The sequence below is a fragment of the Scyliorhinus torazame genome, chromosome 3 (assembly GCF_047496885.1).
Source record: "Scyliorhinus torazame isolate Kashiwa2021f chromosome 3, sScyTor2.1, whole genome shotgun sequence".
NCBI lineage: Eukaryota > Metazoa > Chordata > Chondrichthyes > Carcharhiniformes > Scyliorhinidae > Scyliorhinus > Scyliorhinus torazame.
The window spans coordinates 377,305,104-377,329,428 of NC_092709.1; the positions used below are offsets into that span (position 1 = coordinate 377,305,104).

The 24,325-nt window shown below is 58.2% G+C and overlaps 1 protein-coding gene across 1 annotated transcript in view; it reads left to right on the forward strand.

Moving 5' to 3' along the window:
- LOC140409376 (dynactin subunit 1-like) overlaps nucleotides 1–24,325 on the forward strand; it is a 120,365-nt gene that overhangs the window by 12,466 nt on the left and 83,574 nt on the right. Inside the window, exons 2-3 of the mRNA XM_072497826.1 lie at nucleotides 7,632–7,646; nucleotides 18,658–18,788. Coding sequence (XP_072353927.1) covers nucleotides 7,632–7,646; nucleotides 18,658–18,788 — 146 coding nt within the window. The remainder of the gene's footprint in view (nucleotides 1–7,631; nucleotides 7,647–18,657; nucleotides 18,789–24,325) is intronic.

The window sequence follows — 24,325 nt, forward strand, 5'->3', positions numbered from 1 at the left end:
GGTGCTGCCGGTCAGTGTGTCCCACACACGGGTCCTGTTGCTCAGTGTGGGGGTGCTGCCGGTCAGTGTGTCCCACACACGGGTCCTGTTGCTCAGTGTGAGGGTGCTGCCGGACAGTGTGTCCCCCACACACGGGTCCTGTTGCTCAGTGTGGGGGTGCTGCCGGTCAGTGTGTCCCACACACGGGTCCTGTTGCTCAGTGTGGGGGTGCTGCCGGTCAGTGTGTGTCCCACACACGGGTCCTGTTGCTCAGTGTGAGGGTGCTGCCGGTCAGTGTGTCCCACACACGGGTCCTGTTGCTCAGTGTGAGGGTGCTGCCGGTCAGTGTGTCCCACACACGGGTCCTGTTGCTCAGTGTGAGGGTGCTGCCGGTCAGTGTGTCCCACACACGGGTCCTGTTGCTCAGTGTGGGGGTGCTGCCGGTCAGTGTGTCCCACACACGGGTCCTGTTGCTCAGTGTGAGGGTGCTGCCGGTCAGTGTGTCCCACACACGGGTCCTGTTGCTCAGTGAGGGGGTGCTGCCGGTCAGCGTGTCCCACACACGGGTCCTGTTGCTCAGTGTGGGGGTGCTGCCGGTCAGTGTGTCCCACACACGGGTCCTGTTGCTCAGTGTGAGGGTGCTGCCGGTCAGTGTGTCCCACACACGGGTCCTGTTGCTCAGTGTGGGGGTGCTGCCGGTCAGTGTGTCCCACACACGGGTCCTGTTGCTCAGTGTGGGGGTGCTGCCGGTCAGTGTGCCCCACACACGGGTCCTGTTGCTCATTATGGGGGTGCGGCCGGTCAGTGTGTCCCACACACGGGTCCTGTTGCTCAGTGTGGGGGGGCTGCCGGTCAGTGTGTCCCCCACACACGGGTCCTGTTGCTCAGTGTGGGGGTGCTGCCGGTCAGTGTGTCCCACACACGGGTCCTGTTGCTCAGTGTGAGGGTGCTGCCGGTCAGTGTGTCCCACACACGGGTCCTGTTGCTCAGTGTGGGGGTGCTGCCGGTCAGTGTGTCCCACACACGGGTCCTGTTGCTCAGTGTGGGGGTGCTGCCGGTCAGTGTGTCCCACACACGGGTCCTGTTGCTCAGTGTGGGGGTGCTGCCGGTCAGTGTGTCCCACACACGGGTCCTGTTGCTCAGTGTGGGGGTGCTGCCGGTCAGTGTGTCCCACACACGGTTCCTGTTGCTCAGTGTGGGGGTGCTGCCGGTCAGTGTGTCCCACACACGGGTCCTGTAGCTCAGTGTGGGGGTGCTGCCGGTCAGTGTGTCCCCCACACACGGGTCCTGTTGCTCAGTGTGGGGGTGCTGCCGGTCAGTGTGTCCCACACACGGGTCCTGTTGCTCAGTGTGGGGGTGCTGCCGGTCAGTGTGTCCCACACACGGGTCCTGTTGCTCAGTGTGGGGGTGCTGCCGGTCAGTGTGTCCCACACACGGGTCCTGTTGCTCAGTGTGGGGGTGCTGCCGGTCAGTGTGTCCCACACGGGTCCTGTTGCTCAGTGTGGGGGTGCTGCCGGTCAGTGTGTCCCACACACGGTTCCTGTTGCTCAGTGTGGGGGTGCTGCCGGTCAGTGTGTCCCACACACGGGTCCTGTTGCTCAGTATGGGGGTGCTGCCAGTCAGTGTCCCCCACACACGGGTCCTGTTGCTCAGTGTGGGGGTGCTGCCGGTCAGTGTGTCCCACACACGGGTCCAGTTGCTCAGTGTGGGGGTGCTGCCGGTCAGTGTGTCCCACACACGGGTCCTGTTGCTCAGTGTGAGGGTGCTGCCGGTCAGTGTGTCCCACACACGGGTCCTGTTGCTCAGTGTGGGGGTGCTGCCGGTCAGTGTCCCCCACACACGGGTCCTGTTGCTCAGTGTGGGGGTGCTGCCGGTCAGTGTGTCCCCCACACACAGGTCCTGTTGCTCAGTGTGAGGGTGCTGCCGGTCAGTGTGTCCCCCACACACGGGTCCTGTTGCTCAGTGTGGGGGTGCTGCCGGTCAGTGTGTCCCACACGGGTCCTGTTGCTCAGTGTGGGGGTGCTGCCGGTCAGTGTGTCCCACACACGGTTCCTGTTGCTCAGTGTGGGGGTGCTGCCGGTCAGTGTGTCCCACACACGGGTCCTGTTGCTCAGTATGGGGGTGCTGCCAGTCAGTGTCCCCCACACACGGGTCCTGTTGCTCAGTGTGGGGGTGCTGCCGGTCAGTGTGTCCCACACACGGGTCCAGTTGCTCAGTGTGGGGGTGCTGCCGGTCAGTGTGTCCCACACACGGATCCTGTTGCTCAGTGTGGGGGTGCTGCCGGTCAGTGTGTCCCACACACGGATCCTGTTGCTCAGTGTGGGGGTGCTGCCGGTCAGTGTGTCCCACACACGGATCCTGTTGCTCAGTGTGGGGGTGCTGCCGGTCAGTGTGTCCCACACACGGATCCTGTTGCTCAGTGTGGGGGTGCTGCCGGTCAGTGTGTCCCACACACGGATCCTGTTGCTCAGTGTGGGGGTGCTGCCGGTCAGTGTGTCCCACACACGGGTCCTGTTGCTCAGTGTGGGGGTGCTGCCGGTCAGTGTGTCCCACACACGGGTCTTGTTGCTCAGTGTGGGGGTGCTGCCGGTCAGTGTGTGTCCCACACACGGGTCCTGTTGCTCAGTGTGGGGGTGCTGCCGGTCAGTGTGTCCCACACACGGGTCCTGTTGCTCAGTGTGAGGGTGCTGCCGGTCAGTGTGTCCCACACACGGGTCCTGTTGCTCAGTGTGGGGGTGCTGCCGGTCAGTGTGTCCCACACACGGGTCCTGTTGCTCAGTGTGGGGGTGCTGCCGGTCAGTGTGTCCCCCACACACGGGTCCTGTTGCTCAGTGTGGGGGTGCTGCCGGTCAGTGTCCCACACACACGGGTCCTGTTGCTCAGTGTGGGGGTGCTGCCGGTCAGTGTGTCCCACACACGGTTCCTGTTGCTCAGTGTGGGGGTGCTGCCGGTCAGTGTGTGTCCCACACACGGGTCCTGTTGCTCAGTGTGGGGGTGCTGCCGGTCAGTGTCCCCCACACACGGGTCCTGTTGCTCAGTGTGGGGGTGCTGCAGGTCAGTGTGTCCCACACACGGGTCCTGTTGCTCAGTGTGGGGGTGCTGCCGGTCAGTGTGTCCCACACACGGGTCCTGTAGCTCAGTGTGGGGGTGCTGCCGGGCAGTGTCCCCCACACACGGGTCCTGTTGCTCAGTGTGGGGGTGCTGCCGGTCAGTGTGTCCCCCACACACAGGTCCTGTTGCTCAGTGTGGGGGTGCTGCCGGTCAGTATGTCCCACACACTGGTCCTGTTGCTCAGTGTGAGTGTGCTGCCGGTCAGTGTGTCCCCCACACACGGGTCCTGTTGCTCAGTGTGGGGGTGCTGCCGGTCAGTGTGTCCCACACACGGGTCCTGTTGCTCAGTGTGGGGGTGCTGCCGGTCAGTGTGTCCCACACACGGGTCCTGTTGCTCAGTGTGGGGGTGCTGCCGGTCAGTGTGTCCCACACACGGGTCCTGTTGCTCAGTGTGGGGGTGCTGCCGGTCAGTGTTCCCCACACACGGGTCCTGTTGCTCAGTGTGGGGGTGCTGCCGGTCAGTGTGTCCCACACACGGGTCCTGTTGCTCAGTGTGGGGATGCTGCCGGTCAGTGTTCCCCACACACGGGTCCTGTTGCTCAGTGTGGGGGTGCTGCCGGTCAGTGTCCCCCACACACGGGTCCTGTTGCTCAGTGTGGGGGTGCTGCCGGTCAGTGTGTCCCCCACACACAGGTCCTGTTGCTCAGTGTGAGGGTGCTGCCGGTCAGTGTGTCCCCCACACACGGGTCCTGTTGCTCAGTGTGGGGGTGCTGCCGGTCAGTGTGTCCCACACACGGGTCCTGTTGCTCAGTGTGGGGGTGCTGCCGGTCAGTGTGTCCCACACACGGGTCCTGTTGCTCAGTGTGGGGGTGCTGCCGGTCAGTGTGTCCCACACACGGGTCCTGTTGCTCAGTGTGGGGGTGCTGCCGGTCAGTGTGTCCCACACACGGTTCCTGTTGCTCAGTGTGGGGGTGCTGCCGGTCAGTGTGTCCCACACACGGGTCCTGTTGCTCAGTGTGGGGGTGCTGCCGGTCAGTGTGTCCCACACGGGTCCTGTTGCTCAGTGTGGGGGTGCTGCCGGTCAGTGTGTCCCACACACGGTTCCTGTTGCTCAGTGTGGGGGTGCTGCCGGTCAGTGTGTCCCACACACGGGTCCTGTTGCTCAGTATGGGGGTGCTGCCAGTCAGTGTCCCCCACACACGGGTCCTGTTGCTCAGTGTGGGGGTGCTGCCGGTCAGTGTGTCCCACACACGGGTCCAGTTGCTCAGTGTGGGGGTGCTGCCGGTCAGTGTGTCCCACACACGGGTCCTGTTGCTCAGTGTGGGGGTGCTGCCGGTAAGTGTGTCCCACACACGGATCCTGTTGCTCAGTGTGGGGGTGCTGCCGGTCAGTGTGTCCCACACACGGATCCTGTTGCTCAGTGTGGGGGTGCTGCCGGTCAGTGTGTCCCACACACGGGTCCTGTTGCTCAGTGTGGGGGTGCTGCCGGTCAGTGTGTCCCACACACGGGTCCTGTTGCTCAGTGTGGGGGTGCTGCCGGTCAGTGTGTCCCACACACGGTTCCTGTTGCTCAGTGTGGGGGTGCTGCCGGTCAGTGTGTGTCCCACACACGGGTCCTGTTGCTCAGTGTGGGGGTGCTGCCGGTCAGTGTCCCCCACACACGGGTCCTGTTGCTCAGTGTGGGGGTGCTGCAGGTCAGTGTGTCCCACACACGGGTCCTGTTGCTCAGTGTGGGGGTGCTGCCGGTCAGTGTGTCCCACACACGGGTCCTGTAGCTCAGTGTGGGGGTGCTGCCGGTCAGTGTCCCCCACACACGGGTCCTGTTGCTCAGTGTGGGGGTGCTGCCGGTCAGTGTGTCCCCCACACACAGGTCCTGTTGCTCAGTGTGGGGGTGCTGCCGGTCAGTATGTCCCACACACTGGTCCTGTTGCTCAGTGTGAGTGTGCTGCCGGTCAGTGTGTCCCCCACACACGGGTCCTGTTGCTCAGTGTGGGGGTGCTGCCGGTCAGTGTGTCCCACACACGGGTCCTGTTGCTCAGTGTGGGGGTGCTGCCGGTCAGTGTGTCCCACACACGGGTCCTGTTGCTCAGTGTGGGGGTGCTGCCGGTCAGTGTGTCCCACACACGGGTCCTGTTGCTCAGTGTGGGGGTGCTGCCGGTCAGTGTTCCCCACACACGGGTCCTGTTGCTCAGTGTGGGGGTGCTGCCGGTCAGTGTGTCCCACACACGGGTCCTGTTGCTCAGTGTGGGGATGCTGCCGGTCAGTGTTCCCCACACACGGGTCCTGTTGCTCAGTGTGGGGGTGCTGCCGGTCAGTGTCCCCCACACACGGGTCCTGTTGCTCAGTGTGGGGGTGCTGCCGGTCAGTGTGTCCCCCACACACAGGTCCTGTTGCTCAGTGTGAGGGTGCTGCCGGTCAGTGTGTCCCCCACACACGGGTCCTGTTGCTCAGTGTGGGGGTGCTGCCGGTCAGTGTGTCCCACACACGGGTCCTGTTGCTCAGTGTGGGGGTGCTGCCGGTCAGTGTGTTCCCCACACACGAGTCCTGTTGCTCAGTGTGGGGGTGCTGCCGGTCAGTGTGTCCCACACACGTGTCCTGTTGCTCAGTGTGAGGGTGCTGCCGCTCAGTGTGTCCCACACACGGGTCCTGTTGCTCAGTGTGGGGGTGCTGCCGGTCAGTGTGTCCCACACACGGGTCCTGTTGCTCAGTGTGGGGGTGCTGCCGGTCAGTGTGTCCCCCACACACGGGTCCTGTTGCTCAGTGTGGGGGTGCTGCCGGTCAGTGTGTCCCACACACGGGTCCTGTTGCTCAGTGTGGGGGTGCTGCCGGTCAGTGTGTCCCACACACACGGGTCCTGTTGCTCAGTGTGGGGGTGCTGCCGGTCAGTGTGTCCCACACACGGGTCCTGTTGCTCAGTGTGGGGGTGCTGCCGGTCAGTGTCCCCCACACACGGGTCCTGTTGCTCAGTGTGGGGGTGCTGCCGGTCAGTGTGTCCCACACACGGGTCCTGTTGCTCAGTGTGGGGGTGCTGCCGGTCAGTGTGTCCCACACACGGGTCCTGTTGCTCAGTGTGGGGGTGCTGCCGGTCAGTGTGTCCCACACACGGGTCCTGTTGCTCAGTGTGGGGGTGCTGCCGGTCAGTGTGTCCCACACACGGGTCCTGTTGCTCAGTGTGGGGGTGCTGCCGGTCAGTGTGTCCCACACACTGGTCTGTTGCTCAGTGTGGGGGTGCTGCCGGTCAGTGTCCCCCACACACGGGTCCTGTTGCTCAGTGTGAGGGTGCTGCCGGTCAGTGTGTCCCCCACACACGGGTCCTGTTGCTCAGTGTGGGGGTGCTGCCGGGCAGTGTGTCCCACACACGGGTCCTGTTGCTCAGTGTGGGGGTGCTGCCGGTCAGTGTGTCCCCTACAGAGGTTCTCTTCTCTCACTGCTCACCGAACATACAGTGCAGAAGGAGGCCATTCGGCCCATCGAGTCTGCACCGAACCACTTAAGCCCTCACTTCCACCCTATCCCCATAACCCAGTAACCCCACCCAACACTAAGGGCAATTTTGGACACTAAGGGCAATTTATCATGGTCAATGCACCTAACCTGCACATCTTTGGACTGTGGGAGGAAACCGGAGCACCCGGAGGAAACCCACGCAGACACGGGGAGGACGTGCAGACTCCGCACAGACAGTGACTCAGTCGGGAATCGAACCTGGGACCCTGGCGCTGCAAAGCAACAGTGCTAACCACTGTGCTACCATGCCGCCAAAAAATGGCCCTTAGTCGGCAGGATTCAAACCTGCGCGGGGAGACCCCAATGGAGATCCAGCCCATCGCCTGAACCATTCGGCCACGACTGCTGATAATTCTATCTCGGTCTCTTTTTTTTAAATAAACGTTTCATTGAGGTATTTTTAGTTTTACAACGACGACAAAATATACAACATGCATAAGTCTACAAACATAGTGCTAAAAGCCGTCTCCCTTCCTTACAGGTCCCGCATTTATTCTCCCCCGACTCTGAGCTAAACTAACCCCACCCCCTTTCTGCTGACCATTAATTTTCCGCGAAGAAGTCGACAAACGGTTGCCACCTGCGGGCGAACCCTGACAGTGACCCTCTCGAGGCGAACTCGATTTTCTCCAGACAGAGAAAGCTAGCCATGTCCGATAGCCAGGTCTCCGACTTCGGGGGCCTTGAGTCTCTCCAAGCTAATAGCATCCGTCTCCGGGCTACCAGGGAAGCAAAGGCCAGAACGTCTGCCTCTTTCTCCTCCTGGATTCCCGGATCTTCCGACTCCCCGAGAATCGCCACGTCCGGACTCGGTGCCACCCTTGTTTTTAACACCGTGGACACGAGGTCCGCAAACCCCTGCCAGAATCCCCTCAGCTTCGGACATGTCCAGAACATGTGGACATGGTTCGCTGCCCCCCCCCGCACACCTTGCGCACCTACCTTCTACCCCAAAGAACCTGCTCATCTGGGCCACTGTCATGTGAGCCCGGTGAACGAACTCTATCAGGCTGAGCCTGGCGTGTCTGCTCCGTCTCTTGTCATCGTTCTCACTGACTAATTCTCCATCTCTCTATTCTCCTATCTGCTATCAGAGGACCAGTTTGGAGGTACAGTTAACCAGTCATCATCTCTGCACGCTGCGGTACCCCCCCCCCCACTCCCAAACCCCCCCACTCCCAAACCCCCCCACTCCCAAACCCCCCCCACTCCCAAACCCCCCCCACTCCCAAACCCCCCCCACTCCCAAACCCACCCCACTCCCAAACCCCCCCACTCCCAAACCCCCCCCCACTCCCAACCCTCCCACTCCCAAACCCCCCCCACTCCCAAACCCCCCCACTCCCAAACCCCCCCACTCCCAACCCCCCCCACTCCCAACCCCCCCCACTCCCAACCCGCCCACTCCCAACCCCCCCACTCCCAAACCCCCCCCCCACTCCCAAACCCCCCCACTCCCAAACCCCCCCACTCCCAAACCCCCCCACTCCCAAACCCCCCCACTCCCAAACCCCCCCACTCCCAAACCCCCCCACTCCCAAACCCCCCCCACTCCCAAACCCCCCCCACTCCCAAACCCACCCCACTCCCAAACCCCCCCACTCCCAAACCCCCCCACTCCCAACCCTCCCACTCCCAAACCCCCCCACTCCCAAACCCCCCCACTCCCAAACCCCCCCACTCCCAACCCCCCCCACTCCCAAACCCCCCCACTCCCAACCCCCCCCACTCCCAACCCCCCCCACTCCCAACCCCCCCCACTCCCAACCCCCCCCCACTCCCAAACCCCCCCCACTCCCAACCCCCCCCACTCCCAACCCCCCCCACTCCCAGTCCCCACCCCCCCTCCCCCACTCCCAGCCCCCACAACCCCCACTCCCAGACCCCACTCCCAGACCCCACAACCCCCACACCCAGACCCCTCTCCCAGACCCCACAACCCCCACACCCAGACCCCACTCCCAGACCCCACAACCCCCACACCCAGACCCCACCTCCCACACCCAGACCCCACTCCCAGACCCCACAACCCCCACACCCAGACCCCACTCCCAGACCCCACAACCCCCACACCCAGACCCCACTCCCAGACCCCACAACCCCCACTCCCAGACCCCACAACCCCCACACCCAGACCCCACTCCCAGACCCCACAACCCCCACACCCAGACCCCACTCCCAGACCCCACAACCCCCACACCCAGACCCCACTCCCAGACCCCACAACCCCCACACCCAGACCCCACACCCAGACCCCACAACCCCCACACCCAGACCCCACACCCAGACCCCACAACCCCCACACCCAGACCCCACACCCAGACCCCACAACCCCCACACCCAGACCCCACACCCAGACCCCACAACCCCCACACCCAGACCCCACACCCAGACCCCACAACCCCCACACCCAGACCCCACACCCAGACCCCACAACCCCCACACCCAGACCCCACACCCAGACCCCACACCCAGACCCCACTCCCAGACCCCACTCCCAGACCCCACTCCCAGACCCCACTCCCAGACCCCACTCCCAGACCCCACAACCCCCACACACAGACCCCTCTCCCAGACCCCACAACCCCCACACCCAGACCCCACTCCCAGACCCCACAACCCCCACACCCAGACCCCACCTCCCACACCCAGACCCCACTCCCAGACCCCACAACCCCCACACCCAGACCCCACTCCCAGACCCCACAACCCCCACACCCAGACCCCACTCCCAGACCCCACAACCCCCACACCCAGACCCCACTCCCAGACCCCACAACCCCCACACCCAGACCCCACTCCCAGACCCCACAACCCCCACACCCAGACCCCACTCCCAGACCCCACAACCCCCACACCCAGACCCCACTCCCAGACCCCACAACCCCCACACCCAGACCCCACACCCAGACCCCACAACCCCCACACCCAGACCCCACACCCAGACCCCACAACCCCCACACCCAGACCCCACACCCAGACCCCACAACCCCCACACCCAGACCCCACACCCAGACCCCACAACCCCCACACCCAGACCCCACACCCAGACCCCACAACCCCCACACCCAGACCCCACACCCAGACCCCACAACCCCCACACCCAGACCCCACAACCCCCACACCCAGACCCCACACCCAGACCCCACACCCAGACCCCACTCCCAGACCCCACTCCCAGACCCCACTCCCAGACCCCACTCCCAGACCCCACTCCCAGACCCCACTCCCAAACCCCACTCCCAGGCCCCACACCCAGGCCCCACACCCAGACCCCACACCCAGACCCCACACCCAGACCCCACACCCAGACCCCACACCCAGACCCCACACCCAGACCCCACACCCAGACCCCACACCCAGACCCCACACCCAGACCCCACACCCAGACCCCACACCCAGACCCCACACCCAGACCCCACACCCAGACCCCACACCCAGACCCCACTCCCAGACCCCACTCCCAGACCCCACACCCAGACCCCACACCCAGACCCCACACCCAGACCCCACACCCAGACCCCACACCCAGACCCCACACCCAGACCCCACTCCCAGACCCCACTCCCAGACCCCACTCCCAGACCCCACTCCCAGACCCCACACCCAGACCCCACTCCCAGACCCCACTCCCAGACCCCACTCCCAGACCCCACTCCCAGACCCCACTCCCAGACCCCACTCCCAGACCCCACACCCAGACCCCACACCCAGACCCCACACCCAGACCCCACACCCAGACCCCACTCCCAGACCCCACTCCCAGACCCCACACCCAGAACCCACACCCAGACCCCACTCCCAGACCCCACTCCCAGACCCCACACCCAGACCCCACACCCAGACCCCACACCCAGACCCCACTCCCAGACCCCACTCCCAGACCCCACTCCCAGACCCCACACCCAGACCCCACTCCCAGACCCCACTCCCAGACCCCACTCCCAGACCCCACTCCCAGACCCCACTCCCAGACCCCACTCCCAGACCCCACTCCCAGACCCCACACCCAGACCCCACACCCAGACCCCACACCCAGACCCCACACCCCCCACACCCAGACCCCACACCCAGACCCCACACCCAGACCCCACACCCAGACCCCACACCCAGACCCCACACCCAGACCCCACTCCCAGACCCCACTCCCAGACCCCACTCCCAGACCCCACTCCCAGACCCCACACCCAGACCCCACACCCAGACCCCACACCCAGACCCCACTCCCAGACCCCACTCCCAGACCCCACACCCAGACCCCACACCCAGACCCCACACCCAGACCCCACACCCAGACCCCACACCCAGACCCCACACCCAGACCCCACACCCAGACCCCACACCCAGACCCCACACCCAGACCCCACTCCCAGACCCCACACCCAGACCCCACACCCAGACCCCACACCCAGACCCCACACCCAGACCCCACAACCCCCACTCCCAGACCCCACACCCAGACCCCACACCCAGACCCCACACCCAGACCCCACTCCCAGACCCCACTCCCAGACCCCACACCCAGACCCCACTCCCAGACCCCACTCCCAGACCCCACTCCCAGACCCCACTCCCAGACCCCACATGTCATCCGCAGGACCGGTCACAAATGCAGCATTTTGGGTACAAATCTCTCTCTCTCCCAAATATATTGTTGGCTGTAAAGCTGAGATTGAACAGACTGTGACAGCGAGACTGGGATATTAATGGTGGAGTTGGGATTGAACAGACTGTGACAGCGAGACTGGGATATTAATGGTGGAGTTGGGATTGAACAGACTGTGACAGCGAGACTGGGATATTAATGGTGGAGTTGGGATTGAACAGACTGTGACAGCGAGACTGGGATATTAATGGTGGAGTTGGGATTGAACAGACTGACAGCGAGACTGGGATATTAATGGTGGAGTTGGGAATGAACAGACTGACAGTGAGACTGGGATATTAATGGTGGAGTTGGGATTGAACAGACTGTGACAGCGAGACTGGGATATTAATGGTGGAGTTGGGATTGAACAGACTGACAGCGAGACTGGGATATTAATGGTGGAGTTGGGATTGAACAGACTGTGACAGCGAGACTGGGATATTAATGGTGGAGTTGGGATTGAACAGACTGACAGCGAGACTGGGATATTAATGGTGGAGTTGGGATTGAACAGACTGTGACAGCGAGACTGGGATATTAATGGTGGAGTTGGGATTGAACAGACTGTGACAGCGAGACTGGGATATTAATGGTGGAGTTGGGATTGAACAGACTGTGACAGTGAGACTGGGATATTAATGGTGGAGTTGGGATTGAACAGACTGTGACAGCGAGACTGGGATATTAATGGTGGAGTTGGGATTGAACAGACTGACAGCGAGACTGGGATATTAATGGTGGAGTTGGGATTGAACAGACTGTGACAGCGAGACTGGGATATTAATGGTGGAGTTGGGATTGAACAGACTGACAGCGAGACTGGGATATTAATGGTGGAGTTGGGATTGAACAGACTGTGACTGCGAGACTGGGATATTAATGGTTGAGTTGGGATTGAACAGACTGTGACAGCGAGACTGGGATATTAATGGTGGAGTTGGGATTGAACAGACTGACAGCGAGACTGGGATATTAATGGTGGAGTTGGGATTGAACAGACTGTGACAGCGAGACTGGGATATTAATGGTGGAGTTGGGATTGAACAGACTGACAGTGAGACTGGGATATTAATGGTGGAGTTGGGATTGAACAGACTGTGACAGCGAGACTGGGATATTAATGGTGGAGTTGGGATTGAACAGACTGACAGCGAGACTGGGATATTAATGGTGGAGTTGGGATTGAACAGACTGACAGCGAGACTGGGATATTAATGGTGGAGTTGGGATTGAACAGACTGTGACAGCGAGACTGGGATATTAATGGTGGAGTTGGGATTGAACAGACTGTGACAGTGAGACTGGGATATTAATGGTGGAGTTGGGATTGAACAGACTGTGACAGCGAGACTGGGATATTAATGGTGGAGTTGGGATTGAACAGACTGACAGCGAGACTGGGATATTAATGGTGGAGTTGGGATTGAACAGACTGACAGCGAGACTGGGATATTAATGGTGGAGTTGGGATTGAACAGACTGTGACAGCGAGACTGGGATATTAATGGTGGAGTTGGGATTGAACAGACTGTGACAGTGAGACTGGGATATTAATGGTGGAGTTGGGATTGAACAGACTGTGACAGCGAGACTGGGATATTAATGGTGGAGTTGGGATTGAACAGACTGACAGTGAGACTGGGATATTAATGGTGGAGTTGGGATTGAACAGACTGACAGCGAGACTGGGATATTAATGGTGGAGTTGGGATTGAACAGACTGTGACAGCGAGACTGGGATATTAATGGTGGAGTTGGGATTGAACAGACTGACAGCGAGACTGGGATATTAATGGTGGAGTTGGGATTGAACAGACTGTGACAGCGAGACTGGGATATTAATGGTGGAGTTGGGATTGAACAGACTGTGACAGCGAGACTGGGATATTAATGGTGGAGTTGGGATTGAACAGACTGACAGCGAGACTGGGATATTAATGGTGGAGTTGGGATTGAACAGACTGTGACAGCGAGGCTGGGATATTAATGGTGGAGTTGGGATTGAACAGACTGTGACAGCGAGACTGGGATATTAATGGTGGAGTTGGGATTGAACAGACTGACAGCGAGACTGGGATATTAATGGTGGAGTTGGGATTGGACAGACTGTGACAGCGAGACTGGGATATTAATGGTGGAGTTGGGATTGAACAGACTGTGACAGCGAGACTGGGATATTAATGGTGGAGTTGGGATTGAACAGACTGTGACAGCGAGACTGGGATATTAATGGTGGAGTTGGGATTGAACAGACTGTGACAGCGAGACTGGGATTTTAATGGTGGAGTTGGGATTGAACAGACTGTGACAGCGAGACTGGGATATTAATGGTGGAGTTGGGATTGAACAGACTGACAGCGAGACTGGGATATTAATGGTGGAGTTGGGATTGAACAGACTGACAGCGAGACTGGGATATTAATGGTGGAGTTGGGATTGAACAGACTGTGACAGCGAGACTGGGATATTAATGGTGGAGTTGGGACTGAACAGACTGACAGCGAGACTGGGATATTAATGGTGGAGTTGGGATTGAACAGACTGTGACAGCGAGACTGGGATATTAATGGTGGAGTTGGGATTGAACAGACTGTGACAGCGAGACTCTGATATTAATGGTGGAGTTGGGATTGAACAGACTGTGACAGCGAGACTGGGATATTAATGGTGGAGTTGGGATTGAACAGACTGTGACAGCGAGACTGGGATATTAATGGTGGAGTTGGGATTGAACAGACTGTGACAGCGAGACTGGGATATTAATGGTGGAGTTGGGATTGAACAGACTGACAGCGAGACTGGGATATTAATGGTGGAGTTGGGATTGAACAGACTGACAGCGAGACTGGGATATTAATGGTGGAGTTGGGATTGAACAGACTGTGACAGCGAGACTGGGATATTAATGGTGGAGTTGGGATTGAACAGACTGTGACAGCGAGACTGGGATATTAATGGTGGAGTTGGGATTGAACAGACTGTGACAGCGGGACTGGGATATTAATGGTGGAGTTGGGATTGAACAGACTGACAGCGAGACTGGGATATTAATGGTGGAGTTGGGATTGAACAGACTGTGACAGCGAGACTGGGATATTAATGGTGGAGTTGGGATTGAACAGACTGACAGCGAGACTGGGATATTAATGGTGGAGTTGGGATTGAACAGACTGTGACAGCGAGACTGGGATATTAATGGTGGAGTTGGGATTGAACAGACTGTGACAGCGAGACTGGGATATTAATGGTGGAGTTGGGATTGAACAGACTGTGACAGTGAGACTGGGATATTAATGGTGGAGTTGGGATTGAACAGACTGACAGTGAGACTGGGATATTAATGGTGGAGTTGGGATTGAACAGACTGACAGCGAGACTGGGATATTAATGGTGGAGTTGGGATTGAACAGACTGTGACAGCGAGACTGGGATATTAATGGTGGAGTTGGGATTGAACAGACTGTGACAGCGAGACTGGGATATTAATGGTGGAGTTGGGATTGAACAGACTGTGACAGCGAGACTGGGATATTAATGGTGGAGTTGGGATTGAACAGACTGTGACAGCGAGACAGGGATATTAATGGTGGAGTTGGGATTGAACAGACTGTGACAGCGAGACTGGGATATTAATGGTGGAGTTGGGATTGAACAGACTGACAGCGAGACTGGGATATTAATGGTGGAGTTGGGATTGAACAGACTGTGACAGCGAGACTGGGATATTAATGGTGGAGTTGGGATTGAACAGACTGTGTCAGCGAGACTGGGATATTAATGGTGGAGTTGGGATTGAACAGACTGTGACAGCGAGACTGGGATATTAATGGTGGAGTTGGGATTGAACAGACTGACAGCGAGACTGGGATATTAATGGTGGAGTTGGGATTGAACAGACTGACAGCGAGGCTGGGATATTAATGGTGGAGTTGGGATTGAACAGACTGTGACAGCGAGACTGGGATATTAATGGTGGAGTTGGGATTGAACAGACTGTGACAGCGAGACTGGGATATTAATGGTGGAGTTGGGATTGAACAGACTGTGACAGCGAGACTGGGATATTAATGGTGGAGTTGGGATTGAACAGACTGACAGCGAGACTCTGATATTAATGGTGGAGTTGGGATTGAACAGACTGACAGCGAGGCTGGGATATTAATGGTGGAGTTGGGATTGAACAGACTGTGACAGCGAGACTGGGATATTAATGGTGGAGTTGGGATTGAACAGACTGTGACAGCGGGACTGGGATATTAATGGTGGAGTTGGGATTGAACAGACTGACAGCGAGACTGGGATATTAATGGTGGAGTTGGGATTGAACAGACTGTGACAGCGAGACTGGGATATTAATGGTGGAGTTGGGATTGAACAGACTGTGACAGCGAGACTGGGATATTAATGGTGGAGTTGGGATTGAACAGACTGACAGCGAGACTGGGATATTAATGGTGGAGTTGGGATTGAACAGACTGTGACAGCGAGACTGGGATATTAATGGTGGAGTTGGGATTGAACAGACTGTGACAGCGAGACTGGGATATTAATGGTGGAGTTGGGATTGAACAGACTGACAGCGAGACTGGGATATTAATGGTGGAGTTGGGATTGAACAGACTGTGACAGCGAGACTGGGATATTAATGGTGGAGTTGGGATTGAACAGACTGACAGCGAGACTGGGATATTAATGGTGGAGTTGGGATTGAACAGACTGTGACAGCGAGACTGGGATATTAATGGTGGAGTTGGGATTGAACAGACTGACAGCGAGACTGGGATATTAATGGTGGAGTTGGGAATGAACAGACTGTGACAGCGAGACTGGGATATTAATGGTGGAGTTGGGATTGAACAGACTGACAGCGAGACTGGGATATTAATGGTGGAGTTGGGATTGAACAGACTGTGACAGCGAGACTGGGATATTAATGGTGGAGTTGGGATTGAACAGACTGTGACAGCGAGACTGGGATATTAATGGTGGAGTTGGGATTGAACAGACTGACAGCGAGACTGGGATATTAATGGTGGAGTTGGGAATGAACAGACTGACAGTGAGACTGGGATATTAATGGTGGAGTTGGGATTGAACAGACTGTGACAGCGAGACTGGGATATTAATGGTGGAGTTGGGATTGAACAGACTGTGACAGCGAGACGGGGATATTAATGGTGGAGTTGGGATTGAACAGACTGACAGCGAGACTGGGATATTAATGGTGGAGTTGGGATTGAACAGACTGTGACAGCGAGACTGGGATATTAATGGTGGAGTTGGGATTGAACAGACTGTGACAGCGAGACTGGGATATTAATGGTGGAGTTGAGATTGAACAGACTGTGACAGCGAGACTGGGATATTAATGGTGCAGTTGGGATTGAACAGACTGACAGCGAGACTGGGATATTAATGGTGGAGTTGGGATTGAACAGACTGTGACAGCGAGACTGGGATATTAATGGTGGAGTTGGGATTGAACAGACTGTGACAGCGAGACTGGGATATTAATGGTGGAGTTTGGATTGAACAGACTGACAGCGAGACTGGGATATTAATGGTGGAGTTGGGATTGAACAGACTGTGACAGCGAGACTGGGATATTAATGGTGGAGTTGGGATTGAACAGACTGACAGCGAGACTGGGATATTAATGGTGGAGGTGGGATTGAACAGACTGTGACAGCGAGACTGGGATATTAATGGTGGAGTTGGGATTGAACAGACTGACAGCGAGACTGGGATATTAATGGTGGAGTTGGGATTGAACAGACTGTGACAGCGAGACTGGGATATTAATGGTGGAGTTGGGATTGAACAGACTGTGACAGCGAGACTGGGATATTAATGGTGGAGTTGGGATTGAACAGACTGTGACAGCGAGACTGGGATATTAATGGTGGAGTTGGGATTGTACAGACTGTGACAGCGAGACTGGGATATTAATGGTGGAGTTGGGATGGAACAGACTGACAGCGAGACTGGGATATTAATGGTGGAGTTGGGATTGAACAGACTGTGACAGCGAGACAGGGATATTAATGGTGGAGTTGGGATTGAACAGACTGTGACAGCGGGACTGGGATATTAATGGTGGAGTTGGGATTGAACAGACTGACAGCGAGACTGGGATATTAATGGTGGAGTTGGGATTGAACAGACTGTGACTGCGAGACTGGGATATTAATGGTGGAGTTGGGATTGAACAGACTGTGACAGCGAGACTGGGATATTAATGGTGGAGTTGGGATTGAACAGACTGTGACAGCGAGACTGGGATGTTAATGGTGGAGTTGGGATTGAACAGACTGTGACAGCGAGACTGGGATATTAATGGTGGAGTTGGGATTGAACAGACTGTGACAGCGAGACTGGGATATTAATGGTGGAGTTGGGATTGAACAGACTGTGACAGCGAGACTGGGATATTAATGGTGGAGTTGTGATTGAACAGACTGTGTCAGCGAGACTGGGATATTAATGGTGGAGTTGGGATTGAACAGACTGACAGCGAGACTGGGATATTAATGGTGGAGTTGGGATTGAACAGACTGTGACAGCGAGACTGGGATATTAATGGTGGAGTTGGGATTGAACAGACTGACAGCGAGACTGGGATATTAATGGTGGAGTTGGGATTGAACAGACTGTGACAGCGAGACTGGGATATTAATGGTGGAGTTGGGATTGAACAGACTGTGACAGTGAGACTGGGATATTAATGGTGGAGTTGGGATTGAACAGACTGTGACAGCGAGACTGGGATATTAATGGTGGAGTTGGGATTGAACAGACTGTGACAGCGAGACTGGGATATTAATGGTGGAGTTGGGATTGAACAGACTGACAGCGAGGCTGGGATATTAATGGTGGAGTTGGGATTGAACAGACTGACAGCGAGACTGGGATATTAATGGTGGAGTTGGGATTGAACAGACTGTGACAGCGAGACTGGGATATTAATGGTGGAGTTGGGATTGAACTGACTGTGACAGCGAGACTGGGATATTAATGGTGGAGTTGGGATTGAACAGACTGACAGCGAGGCTGGGATATTAATGGTGGAGTTGGGAATGAACAGACTGTGACAGCGAGACTGGGATATTAATGGTGGAGTTGGGATTGAACAGACTGTGACAGCGAGACTGGGATATTAATGGTGGAGTTGGGATTGGACAGACTGTGACAGCGAGACTGGGATATTAATGGTGGAGTTGGGATTGAACAGACTGTGACAGCGAGACTGGGATATTAATGGTGGAGTTGGGATTGAACAGACTGACAGCGAGACTGGGATATTAATGGTGGAGTTGGGATTGAACAGACTGACAGCGAGGCTGGGATATTAATGGCGGAGTTGGGATTGAACAGACTGACAGCGAGACTGGGATATTGAGTTGGAGGGCTGCCTGCGCTCTGGCTGTCTGTCCAGGATAATTGCTGATCACTAACCTCTTGTTCTTGTGTAGGCTCCGGATCTGCCCAGATGACTGGTGGCCCTGGGCCTGTTCAGGTGAAGGATTCCCCGTTACTCCTGCAGCACATCGAGGTGCTTCGCCTGTGTGTCAAACAACTAAAGAATGAAAACAATCAGCTCAAGGTGCCAATCCATTCACTTCTTGGCGAGTGCGGTTTGGGAGATGATCTGTCTGGCTTGGGGTTAGGGAACGCTGGGAGAGAGACGGGGTTCCGGGTGTGTTTGGGGTGAGTGTCCGGAGGGAATGCTGGGAGAGAGACGGGGTTCCGGGTGTGTTTGGGGTGAGTGTTGCAGGGAATGCTGGGAGAGAGACGGGGTTCCGGGTGTGTTTGGGGTGAGTGTTGCAAGGAATGTTGGGAGAGAGACGGCGTTCCTGGTGTGTTTGGGGTGAGTGTCCGGAGGGAATGCTGGGAGAGAGACTGGGTTCCGGGTGTGTTTGGGGTGAGTGTTGCAGGGAATGCTGGAAGAGAGACGGGGTTCCGGGTGTGTTTGGGGTGAGTGTCCGGAGGGAATGCTGGGAGAGAGACGGGGTTCCGGGTGTGTTTGGGGTGAGTGTTGCAGGGAATTCTGGGAGAGAGACGGGGTTCCGGGTGTGTTTGGGGTTAGTGTCCGGAGGGAATGCTGGGAGGGAGACGGGGTTCCGGGTGTGTTTGGGGTGAGTGTTGCAGGGAATGCTGGGAGAGAGACGGGGTTCCGGGTGTGTTTGGGGTGAGTGTCCGGAGGGAATGCTGGGAGAGAGACGGAGTTCCGGGTGTGTTTGGGGGTGAGTGTTGCAGGGAATGCTGGGAGAAAGATGGGGTTCCGGGTTTGTTTGGGGTGAGTGTTGCAGAGAATGCTGGGAGAGAGACCGGGTTCCGGGTGTGTTTTGGGTGAGTGTCCGGAGGGAATGCTGGGAGAGAGACGGGGTTCCAGGTGTGTTTGGGGTGAGTGTCCGGAGGGAATGCTGGGAGAGAGACGGGGTTCCGGGTGAGTTTGGGGTGAGTGTCCGGAGGGAATGCTGGGAGAGAGACGGGGTTCCGGGTGTGTTTGTGGTGAGTGTCCGGAGGGAATGCTGGGAGAGAGACGGGGTTCCGGGTGTGTTTGGGGTGAGTGTCCGGAGGGAATGCTGGGAGAAAGATGGGGTTCCGGGTGTGTTTGGGGTGAGTGTCCGGAGGGAATTCTGGGAGAGAGACCGGGTTCCGGGTGTGTTTGGGGGTGAGTGTTGCAGGGAATGCTGGGAGAAAGATGGGGTTCCGGGTTTGTTTGGGGTGAGTGTTGCAGAGAATGCTGGGAGAGAGACGGGGTTCCGGGTGTGTTTGGGGTGAGTGTTGGAGAGAATGCTGGGAGAGAGACGGGGATCCGGGTGTTTTTAGGGTGAGTGTCCAGAGGGAATGCTGGGAGAGAGACGGGGTTCCGGGTGTGTTTGGGGTGAGTGTTGCAGAGAATGCTGGGAGAGAGACGGGGTTCCGGGTGTGTTTGGGGTGAGTGTTGGAGAGAATGCTGGGAGAGAGACGGGGTTCCGAGTGTGTTTGGGGTGAGTGTCCAGAGGGAATGCTGGGAGAGAGACGGGGTTCCGGGTGTGTTTGGGGTGAGTGTCCGGAGGGAATTCTGGGAGAGAGACGGGGTTCCGGGTGTGTTTGGGTGAGTGTTGCAGGGAATGCTGGGAGAGAGACCGGGATCCGGGTGTGTTTGGGGTGAGTGTCTGGAGGGAATGCTGGGGGAGAGAGACGGGGTTCCGGGTGTGTTTGGGGTGAGTGTCTGGAGGGAATGCTGGGAGAGAGACGGGGTTCCGGGTGTGTTTGGGGTGAGTGTCCGGAGGGAATGCTGGGGGAGAGAGACGAGGTTCCGGGTGTGTTTGGGGTGAGTGTCTGGAGGGAATGCTGGGAGAGAGACGGGGTTCCGGGTGTGTTTGGGGTGAGTGTCCGGAGGGAATGCTGGGAGAGAGACGGGGTTCCAGGTGTGTTTGGGGTGAGTGTCCGGAGGGAATGCTGGGGGAGAGAGACGGGGTTCCGGGTGTGTTTGGGGTGAGTGTTGCAGGGAATGCTGGGAGAGAGACGGGGTTCCGGGTGTGTTTGGGGTGAGTGTCCGGAGGGAATGCTGGGAGAGAGACGGGGATCCGGGTGTGTTTGGGGTGAGTGTTGCAGGGAATGCTGGGAGAGAGACGGGGTTCCGGGTGTGTTTGGGGTGAGTGTCCGGAGGGAATGCTGGGAGAGAGACGGGGTTCCAGGTGTGTTTGGGGTGAGTGTTGCAGGGAATGCTGGGAGAGAGACGGGGTTCCGGGTGTGTTTGGGGTGAGTGTCCGGAGGGAATGCTGGGAGAGAGACGGGGTTCCAGGTGTGTTTGGGGTGAGTGTCCGGAGGGAATGCTGGGGGAGAGACGGGGGGGGGGGGCAGATCCGGGACGGTGTCTCTCTCCGTCTCGGTGTCTCTCCGTCTCGGTGTCTCTCTCCGTCTCGGTGTCTCTCCGTCTCGGTGTCCGTCTCGGTGTCTCTCCGTCTCGGTGTCCGTCTCGGTGTCTCTCTCCGTCTCGGTGTCTCTCCGTCTCGGTGTCTCTCCGTCTCGGTGCCTCTCTCCGTCTCGGTGTCTCTCCGTCTCGGTGTCTCTCCGTCTCGGTGTCTCTCCGTCTCGGTGTCTCTCTCCGTCTCGGTGTCTCTCCGTCTCGGTGTCTCTCCGTCTCGGTGTCTCTCCGTCTCGGTGTCTCTCTCCGTCTCGGTGTCTCTCTCCGTCTCGGTGTCTCTCCGTCTCGGTGTCTCTCTCCGTCTCGGTGTCTCTCCGTCTCGGTGTCTCTCTCCGTCTCGGTGTCTCTCCGTCTCGGTGTCTCTCTCCGTCTCGGTGTCTCTCCGTCTCGGTGTCTCTCTCCGTCTCGGTGTCTCTCTCCGTCTCGGTGTCTCTCCGTCTCGGTGTCTCTCTCCGTCTCGGTGTCTCTCCGTCTCGGTGTCTCTCCGTCTCGGTGTCTCTCTCCGTCTCGGTGTCTCTCTCCGTCTCGGTGTCTCTCCGTCTCGGTGTCTCTCTCCGTCTCGGTGTCTCTCTCCGTCTCGGTGTCTCTCTCCGTCTCGGTGTCTCTCCGTCTCGGTGTCTCTCTCCGTCTCGCTGTCTCTCTCCGTCTCGGTGTCTCTCTCCGTCTCGGTGTCTCTCCGTCTCGGTGTCTCTCTCCGTCTCGGTGTCTCTCCGTCTCGGTGTCTCTCTCCGTCTCGGTGTCTCTCTCCGTCTCGGTGTCTCTCCGTCTCGGTGTCTCTCTCCGTCTCGGTGTCTCTCCGTCTCGGTGTCTCTCCGTCTCGGTGTCTCTCTCCGTCTCGGTGTCTCTCTCCGTCTCGGTGTCTCTCCGTCTCGGTGTCTCTCTCCGTCTCGGTGTCTCTCTCCGTCTCGGTGTCTCTCTCCGTCTCGGTGTCTCTCCGTCTCCGTGTCTCTCTCCGTCTCGGTGTCTCTCTGTCTCGGTGTCTCTCCGTCTCGGTGTCTCTCCGTCTCGGTGTCTCTCTCCGTCTCGGTGTCTCTCCGTCTCGGTGTCTCTCTCCGTCTCGGTGTCTCTCTCCGTCTCGGAGTCTCTCTCCGTCTCGGCGTGTCTCTCCGTCTCGGCGTCTCTCTCCGTCTCGGTGTCTCTCCGTCTCGGTGTCTCTCCGTCTCGGTGTCTCTCTCCGTCTCGGTGTCTCTCTGTCTCGGTGTCTCTCCGTCTCGGTGTCTCTCCGTCTCGGTGTCTCTCCGTCTCGGTGTCTCTCTCCGTCTCGGTGTCTCTCTCCGTCTCGGTGTCTCTCTCCGTCTCGGTGTCTCTCCGTCTCGGTGTCTCTCTCCGTCTCGGTGTCTCTCTCCGTCTCGGTGTCTCTCCGTCTCGGTGTCTCTCCGTCTCGGTGTCTCTCCGTCTCGGTGTCTCTCCGTCTCGGTGTCTCTCCGTCTCGGTGTCTCTCTCCGTCTCGGTGTCACTCCGTCTCGGTGTCTCGGTGTCTCTCTCCGTCTCTCTCCGTCTCGGTGTCTCTCTCCGTCTCGGTGTCTCTCCGTCTCGGTGTCTCTCTCCGTCTCGGTGTCTCTCTCCGTCTCGGTGTCTCTCTCCGTCTCGGTGTCTCTCTCCGTCTCGGTGTCTCTCTCCGTCTCGGTGTCTCTCCGTCTCGGTGTCTCTCTCCGTCTCGGTGTCTCTCCGTCTCGGTGTCTCTCTGTCTCGGTGTCTCTCTCCGTCTCGGTGTCTCTCCGTCTCGGTGTCTCTCTCCGTCTCGGTGTCTCTCTCCGTCTCGGTGTCTCTCCGTCTCGGTGTCTCTCTGTCTCGGTGTCTCTCTCCGTCTCGGTGTCTCTCCGTCTCGGTGTCTCTCCGTCTCGGTGTCTCTCCGTCTCGGTGTCTCTCTCCGTCTCGGTGTCTCTCTCCGTCTCGGTGTCTCTCTCCGTCTCGGTGTCTCTCCGTCTCGGTGTCTCTCTCCGTCTCGGTGTCTCTCTCCGTCTCGGTGTCTCTCTGTCTCGGTGTCTCTCCGTCTCGGTGTCTCTCCGTCTCGGTGTCTCTCCGTCTCGGTGTCTCTCCGTCTCGGTGTCTCTCCGTCTCGGTGTCTCTCTCCGTCTCGGTGTCTCTCCGTCTCGGTGTCTCGGTGTCTCTCTCCGTCTCTCTCCGTCTCGGTGTCTCTCTCCGTCTCGGTGTCTCTCCGTCTCGGTGTCTCTCTCCGTCTCGGTGTCTCTCTCCGTCTCGGTGTCTCTCTCCGTCTCGGTGTCTCTCTCCGTCTCGGTGTCTCTCCGTCTCGGTGTCTCTCTCCGTCTCGGTGTCTCTCCGTCTCGGTGTCTCTCTCCGTCTCGGTGTCTCTCTCCGTCTCGGTGTCTCTCCGTCTCGGTGTCTCTCCGTCTCGGTGTCTCTCCGTCTCGGTGTCTCTCTCCGTCTCGGTGTCTCTCTCCGTCTCGGTGTCTCTCCGTCTCTCCTTCTCGGTGTCTCTCCGCCTCGGTGTCTCTCCGTCTCGGTGTCTCTCTCCGTCTCGGTGTCTCTCTCCGTCTCGGTGTCTCTCCGTCTCGGTGTCTCTCTCTGTCTCGGTGTCTCTCTCTGTCTCGGTGTCTCTCCGTCTCGGTGTCTCTCCGTCTCGGTGTCTCTCCGTCTCGGTGTCTCTCCGTCTCGGTGTCTCTCTCCGTCTCGGTGTCTCTCTCCGTCTCGGTGTCTCTCTCCGTCTCGGTGTCTCTCCGTCTCGGTGTCTCTCTCCGTCTCGGTGTCTCTCTCCGTCTCGGTGTCTCTCTCCGTCTCGGTGTCTCTCTCCGTCTCGGTGTCTCTCCGTCTCGGTGTCTCTCCGTCTCGGTGTCTCTCTCCGTCTCGGTGTCTCTCCGTCTCGGTGTCTCTCCGTCTCGGTGTCTCTCTCCGTCTCGCTGTCTCTCTCCGTCTCGGTGTCTCTCTCCGTCTCGGTGTCTCTCTCCGTCTCGGTGTCTCTCTGTCTCGGTGTCTCTCCGTCTCGGTGTGTGTGTCTCTCCATTAATCTGTCTTTCTCACTCTCTCCCCCTCCATTTCGTACTCTCTCTCTTTCATACTCCCTATTCTTTGCCAGCAGTCTCTGTTTACTCTCCTTGGCTGTTGCCTGCACTATCTGTCACTCGACTACTCTCTGTTTTTCTCCCCTCTTTCTCTCTGACCCTCGCTCACTCTGCTTCACTCTGTGATGCTCTCCCTCTTTCCCTCTCGTCTCCCCGTGCAGTTTCACACCTTCTCTGACTCGGATTCACTTTCTCTTCCATTCC